Below are 8,932 nucleotides of genomic sequence, written 5' to 3'. Positions count from 1 at the left end.
TAAGTGGGATTATACTGGGCTATTGTTGTTGTTGTTTTTGAATCTAGAGTTGAACTCGAAAGCAGGAATTATAGATTGCATATAGAATTAAATAGAGCAAGTTCTTGAACCCAGGCATCGGGGAACATATTCACAATTAGGATAGAAATATACCTAATTGTCTTGCTTGGTTGAAATATAGGAATTGTGTATGCATTCTTGTTAGTATTAATTCCATAGACCTATAGGCATTAAGTTAGCTTGAATATGTGAGTAAGAACTCAACAAATTCTTATGAGTAATATCAACCCTGTCAATCAACAATCCAAATAATTCAATTAGTCATTTTAACCCAAGAACGCAAAAAGATTGTTAACTAGCCTATGACCCTGGAATACTCTCTCTTACTGATTGTTATTTGAAATTGCTTAAGTGTTGTGGTTGATTTCTAGTTTTTTAATTGCTTGATAGTTTCTTAGGTATTAAATTAGTCACTTACATATTTTGAGAAATCTCTTGAATCAATAATTTTTGTAAGTTTGAATTAGTCAAAAGTTAATCATAAGTCTTCGTGGGAACGATACTCTACTCACTACTTTATTATTTGACGACCACGTATACTTGCATGAGTGTGTTTGGTCGCAATAAGTTTTTGGCGTCGTTGCCAAGGACTTAGAAATTAGCTACTTGACTGAGTTAAGCTTTTATTAGTTATTTGTTCAAGTTTTAATTTTAAATTTGCCTCATTTGAGTTAATGCAGGCTCTTCTCTTGAATGTAGAGGAGTAGAAGCACAAACAATCTCCTTTATATTGATCTTGAAATTGAGCGAATACATCACAAAGTGAGGAGGGAAGTTGAAGCTAGAACTAGAATAGAAAGAGAGTTGAACACATAGTTCAACCATAGCCAATAGAGATGGCAGGTAATGAAGAGCGTCCGGTGATAGAAGCTGCAAGGCCCAATCTTGGTAATATGACTCTGGCTATTGTGAAGATTGATATCACAGGTCACTTTAAACTCAAACTGTATATGGTACAGTTGATTCAGTCCACAAGGCAATATGTGAGTCTATCTCATGAAGATCCGCAGAGGAACATTTAAAACTTCCTGGAAATTATGGACACTTACAAATATCCGAACATTTCCAAGGGCTACGTCGGGATGACACTATTTCCTTTTTCACTACTAGGGTAAGCTAAGTAATGGTTGCAAAAGGACCCCGCGAACTCATTCCACACTTGGGATGATCTAGCAAGGAAATTCTTAATCAAGTTTTTCCCAACTAAGAAGACAAAGTCGCTGAGGAGCAAAATTCTTGGGTTCCAATAACGGGATGGTGAGACTCTTTGTCAAGCTTAGGAAAGATACAAGAAGCTGCTCAGAGATTGCCCGCATCTTTGTCAGACTGATGAGGTGTTGGGTCATACTTTTATTGATGGGTTAGATAAGACATCAAAGATGAATATTGATTCAGCCTCTAGGGTATTTTCATGGCGAGATCGTAGAGTGAAATCCAACTCCTACTAAACAACTTCATTGCTAATGATCATAATTGGCTAGGAGATGGAGAATCGCAAAGAGCAATCAAACAAAAAGCAGTCGGTGTGATTGATCTTGATGACTTCTCAACCATGAGAGCATATATAGAAAAATTGGCAAATCAGATGAATAGAATGACAATGCATCAAACACAACAGATGCAACATGTACAACATATTTTTAGTTTCTGCGAATTATGTGGTGACGGTCACATGAGTGATATGTGCCCCATGACTCCTAAAACTATCTACTATGTGGGGCAACAGAGCATAGGTCCGATGAATCAGCATGTACAATATGGAAACATTTACAATCCCAATTGGAAGAGTCATCCTAACTTCTCCCAGGGTGGAAATCAACCGACACAGAATCATAATAGACCCCAAGGAAATTTTATTCAACCTCAGAAACCACCCAAACAAATAGAAGAGAGTTCGAATGACTTGTTGAAGAAGTTGTTTCTTGATAATCAACAATTAAGGACTAATTTCGGAAATCTTGAGAGACAAATGGGGTAATTAGAGTCAAATCAAAATATTAGGCCTGCAGGCGCTCTTCCCAGTGATACAGAGAAGAATCCTTAAGTTAATGTAGTTACACTCAGAAATTGGAGAGAATTAGAAGAAGTGCTAAAGAAGAGAATGGACAAGCCTATACCTGAAGGAGAATTGATTCCTAAAGCAACATATGAGTCAAATAAAGATGATTCATGTTCAAAGCTAGTGAATGTTGCAAGGTCACCACCACCTTTCCCCCAAATATTGCAGAAGAAGAATGATGACCGCAAGTTCAACAAATTTCTCTCTATGTTGAGGCAGGTTCAATTGAATATTCCATTGATAGATGTACTTTGCAAAAGTCCAAATTATGCTAAGTACATAAAAGATATAGTGGCTCACAAGAGGAGATTGACTGAATTCAAGAAAGTCGCACTTACTGACGAGTGCACTTGACGGGTCCAAAACAAGCTTCCTCAAAAGCTTAAGTATCCTAGCAACATCACCATCCCTGTTCGAATTCGTAATATCTATGTGGGGCATGATTTTTGTGATTTAGGGGGAGAGCATAAATCTTATGCCATTGTCTTTGTTCAGCAATTAGGCCTGGGATCTCGAAGACCAACCACTATGATGTTGCAACTAGCGGATCGATACATAGCCTACTCTGAAGGAGTGATTGAAGATATGTTGCTGCAAATTGGGAAATTCATCTTCCTAGTAGACTTCATTATCCAAGATTATAAGGCTGATGAACAAGTTCCAATCATATTGGGACAACCTCTCTTGGCTACATGTGATGCAATTATTAAAGTGAGAGGGAAACATGATTATGAGGGTGGACAACGAGGAAGCTGTCTTTAAGGTTCACAAGGTGATCCAACTTCCCCGCCATTATGAGGAGATCTTTATGATATTTGTTGTGGAGGTGGATGAACAACTTTTTGACACGAGTGTATATCTAGACGATTCTCTAAAAAGAAGCCCTCATGTTGTTTTATAGCTTAGAGATTGATGATGAGGTTGAGGAGATAATGCATATCTAGATGCATCATGTGCTTACATGCAGGGATTAAAACCCTTTGAGCCCCTAAATAGGCCAAGTGGGCCTCCTCCAAAGACGTTGATTGAAGAAGCTCCAATTGGAGCTTAAAACCCTGCCCCCACCTTCAATATGCTTATTTGGATGGTTTTGACACTTTTATATGTTATTGTTTCCTCTGACTTGTCTAAATTGCAGGAAGAAAAGATGCTAAGAGTGCTACGTGAGCGTAAGCGAGCAATTGGGTGGACGATGTTTGACATTAGAGGCATTAGTCCAGCCTTCTGCAAGCATAAAATCCCCATGGAGGATGGGCACGAGCCAAATGTAGAGCAACAATGATGACTAAATCCAATTATGAAAGAGGTGGTAAAAAAAGAAGTGATTAAGTGGCTTGATGCATGTATTGTATTTCAACTCTCTAATAGCAAATGGGTAAGCCCCATCCAATGGGTGACTAAGAAAAGGGGGATGACCGTAGTAGTTAATGAAAATTATGACCTGATTCCCTCAAGATCTGTCATTGGGTGGAGAATTTGCATAGATTATAGAAAATTGAACAATGCCACCCGAAAGGACCACTTTCCTATCCCCTTTATTGATCAAATGTTTGATAGATTAGCTGGAAAGGAATACTACTATTTCCTAGATGGCTATTCGGGGTATAATCAGACTGCTATAGCCCTAGAGGACCAAGAGAAGACCATATTTATGTGTCCCTAAGGCACGTATGTTTTCAATATAACGCTCTTTGGTATTTGTAATGCACCTGCGACTTTTCAAAGGTATATGATAACTATTTTTACTGACACGGTTGAATGATTTGTAGAAGTGTTCATGGATGATTTTTCAGTATTTGGGTGCTCTTTTGATAATTGTTTAATGAACCTTGATAAAGTGCTTGCTATGTGTGAAGAGACAAACTTGGTGCTAAATTAGGAAAAGTACCATTACATGGTACGAGAAGGTATAGTCTTGGGGCACAAGGTGTCCAAAAATGGTTTGCGGGTGGACAAAGCAAGAGTGGAGGCAATTGAAAAATTGCCCCCACCGACATCCGTCAAAGGCATTTGTAGTTTCTTGGGCCATGCAAGTTTTTATCGTCGTTTCATTAAAGATTCTTCAAAAATTTCTTCTCCTTTCTGCAGGCTTCTTGAGAAATATATCCCCTTCAAGTTTTATGATGCCTGTCTGAAAGAATTTGAGGAGCTGAAGTGAAATATATATCAGTGCCCTAGATTGGCCATATCTATTTTAGTTGATGTGCGATGCGATTGACATAGCAATCAGAGCTGTTTTGGGGCAAAGGAGGGATTATAAGTTTCACTCGATTTATTACAAAATAAAAACTCTGAATCCAGCCCATATGAACTACATTGTTACTGAAAAAAAGTTACTTGCAGTAGTGTGGGAGTTTGACCAGTTCAGATCTTATCTAGTGGGAACCAAAGTCATCATCTACACAGATCATTCAACTATAAGGTACTTGTTTGAAAAGAGAGACACCAAGCCAAGGTTAATTTCGATGGGTCCTTTTCTTGCAAGAATTTGACTTAGAGATTCGAAATCGAAAAGGGACAAAGAATCAAGTGATTGAACACTTATCCATATTAGAAAATTAAAGCCATGTAGCTGAAGGGGGGTCATTCAAAGAAACATTTCCTGATGAGCAGTTATTAGCAATCAACTCGAGCGAAGCCTCGTGGTATGCAGGTTATGTGAATTTTATTGCAAGTGGGTGATGCCACCAGAATTGACACCCGATAATAAAAGAATGTTTTTACATGATGTGAGGCTCTACATGTGGGATAAGTCGTTCCTATATAAGAAGTGTGCAGATCAGTTGGTGCGAATTTGTGTCCATGATGTAGAGATGAATGCTATATTACATGATTGCCATACTTCTCCATATGGAGGTCACCATGGTGGGGACAGAACTACCCAAAAGTACTGCAATCCGGTTTCTATTGGCCATAATTTCTTAAGGATGCACACTCCTTTGTTAAAGAGTGTGACAGGGGCCAAAAACCTGGAACAACCATGAAGAAGCACGAGATGCATGCCCTTGCAAAATATTCTGGCAGTAGAGCTCTTTGATGTTTGGGGGATTGATTTCACGGGACCGATCCCATACTCTAATGGTCATAGGTACATCTTGGTAGCAGTCGACTATGTTTCTAAGTGGGTGGAGGCCATTGCTCTTCCTACTAATGACGCAAAGGTAGTAGTAAACTCTGTAAATAAGCACATGTTCAAATGCTTTGGGACTCCAAGGGCGTTGACAAGTGACGGAGGAACCCACTTCCGTAACAAATTATTGACTAATGTTCTAGCAAAGTATGGAGCTAAGCACAAGGTTTCCACTGCCTATCACCCACAAATGAGTGGTCAAGTGGAAGTGTCACAACCCAAACAGATGGGCCGCGACGGGTGTGATGAGTGGTGATTTTACCACTCATTCTAGTATCTTTTCTTTAGTTTTTATGTCCTTTAACTATAAAATGATGTTGTTTATGGTGCGTATTGTTAGATTTTTAGGTAAATGATGCCATGAGGTGATTTGAATTCAGTTGGAGTGGAATTGAGAAAAAAGGGTGAAAACATGCAAAAACTCCCAGTGATTCCGCATCTGCGAAAGGATGGTCGCAGAAGCGACCCCGCTTTTGCGTGAAAAGTTCCGCATCTCCGAAGTTGTCTAAGATTGCAAGGAATTTCATCCGCGGTTATATTACCGCTTCTGCGATGGCTCATCTGCGCCTGGTGAACTGCATCTACGGTAACAGAGTTTTAGCTAGAAAATCGCTTCTGCAATGGGTCCTCCGCATTTACGAAGCCGCACCTGCGAGGATTCTTCCGCAGGTGCGGTAAACTGGCATCATATCTGGGCAAATTAGGCATTTCACATGTTCTCATTTCCAAACCCACAAATACTCGACCTAGCAGAATCTTGGATATATTTTTGGCTTATTTTCAGTTCTTAAAACTAGAGAAGAACAAATTTTGGAAGCTAGGGTTTGCACACACACTTGGGTTTTGAAGATTTCAAGCTTATGGTTAAGGATTTCTTACCCATTTATATTGCTTTCTTGATTTCCTTGATTTGTATTGTATATCTAAGTGTGTAGTATTTTATTCAACATTTGAATCTTATTTATGGAAATATTCATGTTTAAAGTGTGGATTAAATACTTTGTTGTGCTTATGTATTGAATGATTTTTATCATTTTATGAAGTGTGTTATTGTTACTTCAATTATTCTTGTTCTTTAATATTTCCAAAGGGATTATCTAACCTTATGACTCGCCCATTAACTCTGAATTAATTTTGGAAAAGATAACTTGGGGTTGGGAAAGATTAATTAACAAGAACTTGAGGCTTTAACCCTCATTTTATAGATTCTACCTAGGGATAGGATTGAACTACTTGTAGCCATTCCGGGTGTGCTTAATCTCATAATTGGGTTAGGAATAATTCAATTAGAAAGTCTTGTTAGTCTTCAGAAGAAGCTAATCAAGAATTATTATCCGTGGCTAATTAACATAAACTCGCTCATATTTGTAAAATCGTAAAATACATTGGATCGTTACTTGAGTGTAATTCCCGATGCATTCATACTTGTAGCTATTGATCATTTTACTTGCTTTCTAGGTTAGATTACATTTACGCATTTAGGTATAAAATATTTTCTAAACCAAAATCTAAGTGTTTGGCATTGCGCGATAAGTGATAATTCTCTTACATTCCTAATCGCCTGCATATTGTTCTCTGTGAGATTCGACATAGTTGGGTAATCTATATTGCATACGACCGTGTCCATTTACTTTCTAGTAGTGGATATGGACATCATCAGGGTGCCTGAGTCCTACCTGTCAAAACACCCCTAAGTATGCGTCTAGGATATGAACCTGTATAACATCTGCTGAATCACAAAAATAACATATATGAAAGAATCGTGCCAACAAGTGATATGTACATATGTATGCAGAATACAGTGGGCGAGATGGCAAGGCTGCTATAGACAACTATACATCCAAAACTGAAAGTCGACAAGGCCATATACAACACAACTAGACATATTGTCTACAAATCTCTAATATAACATAATTGTACAAAGACGGGACTGAGCCACCTCATACCCATATACCTATATAGATATACAAACGTATCGTACCAAAATAAAAAGCAGCTCTGGATCAAGTGGAGCATGCCAACTCTCACTAATCAGGGATCCTAAGAAAGGGGACCGTCAGCTTGTCTACCTGCACCTGCGGGCATGAAACGCAGGCCCCATGAAATAGGGCGTCAGTACGAAAAATGTACTGAGTATGTAAGGCATGGAAATAAGTACGTAAAAGACATAGATGAAACATTGAATATAGAAACACGTCTTTAAATCTGAATTACTTTTTAAATTCTAAAATATTTTTAATGTCATGCATGTGCTTATAAATGTCATGCTATGCATAGGTATGGGTGTACATTATATCATCAAGCCACTAAGGGTGTCCCATCATATCGTCTCGACCACTGTGGGCAACATCATCAACATATACCAGCTGATCAGGTGGTAGTGCCTTTATAACGTCGTAACCTTTTCACATATCACATATACATATATTTACATATATACGCGAATATAATGCCATCTGGTCATAGGTCAATGCACATCTATAAATGAGTGAAATGCATGAAAAATACATAATGATTTCAATATTCCTTCGAGATAAACTTTTTCAACTACGTAATATTCTGAGACCCATGAACAGAAAGTAATATAATTTTCATGGGGAATCAAAAATATAGACACCCCTAAAAATTCTATGAATAGAGTAATTTATGGAAACTGTGAGTTTGCTCGTTTCTTCAGTATAATTTGGACCATGCTAAAAGAAAAAAAGGGAGGGCCTTAACATATCTGTTTCTTGAATTGTTTGAACGAATCTGCTTCTGCGAAATATGGACAAAGTTTATACTCGGATTTCCCTTGAAATTGGAACGAACTTGTCTTGGATTTGAAATTTTGGAAGAACTTTGATTCTGCTTCTAACGTTTTTGTACAGAAATGGATTTAATCTTCATGTTAGCTTTGAAACCAAAAAAAACGTTGAAACCAAGCCCAAAAAAACGTTGAAACCAAGAAAGTATAAAAGCAAGACTTCAAACAATTATTTACCTTGAAGTCTTGAAAGGAAAAACACTGGTTCGTTTAGGTTTGAAAGAATAATATTTTGATTCCTTTTTGTTTCATATTGGATTTTGTAATCAGACAACTTACATAGTTGTCCATTATTGTTTATGCCTAGTTGGCAATAAGTGACTACTTAGTCACTCATTATCTTGGTGGCTTCTTGCCACGTGTATTTGGGGAAAATTATTAAGTTTTTATCCACTTATTAGTTAATCGGGTAGTGTCCCGTTACCTGGTAATTAAGCAATTACCCGAATAATTTAAAAATTACCATAAATTACTTAAAATTCAATTTTATTGAATAGTTGATATATACTTTATATAATATACTACCGTGGTCATATGGTACCTTGTATGATACTAGTTCATAATTATCGGGTATTATCGCTAGACCCGTATTTTATTCCAAATCGGTCACTTTCAATGAAACTCGTTTCTTTTAATTCGTGTACCCTTTTATCCTTCATAACACTTATTTATCGCTTGCTATAAATAGCGTAAGTACGTTAACATCAAGATGATCTCATCCCCGAGTCCATGTCGGTTAACCGAAAACAAAATTTTAACGTAAGAAAATCACGAGATGTAACATCCTTCCCACCTTAGAAACATTCATCCTCAAATGTTCAACTCCCCGAGTTCTGTATAACTTTGGCAGGGTCGCCTTTGTAATAATACCATTACC

General features: G+C 37.6%; 1 protein-coding gene across 1 annotated transcript; it reads left to right on the top strand.

The window, feature by feature from the left end:
- Positions 1–896: 896 nt before the first annotated feature.
- On the top strand, positions 897–4,277 carry LOC138886022 (uncharacterized). The gene is made up of 6 exons (XM_070167043.1): positions 897–987; positions 1,542–2,034; positions 2,125–2,338; positions 2,615–2,830; positions 3,258–3,386; positions 3,999–4,277. The coding sequence occupies exons 1-6, from the start codon at positions 897–899 to the stop codon at positions 4,275–4,277; spliced, it is 1,422 nt and encodes a 473-aa protein (XP_070023144.1).
- Positions 4,278–8,932: the final 4,655 nt, after the last annotated feature.

This window comes from Nicotiana sylvestris, chromosome 2, assembly GCF_000393655.2.
Source record: "Nicotiana sylvestris chromosome 2, ASM39365v2, whole genome shotgun sequence".
Classification (NCBI taxonomy): Eukaryota; Viridiplantae; Streptophyta; class Magnoliopsida; order Solanales; family Solanaceae; genus Nicotiana; species Nicotiana sylvestris.
This window is presented reverse-complemented; position numbering and strand designations above follow the sequence as displayed.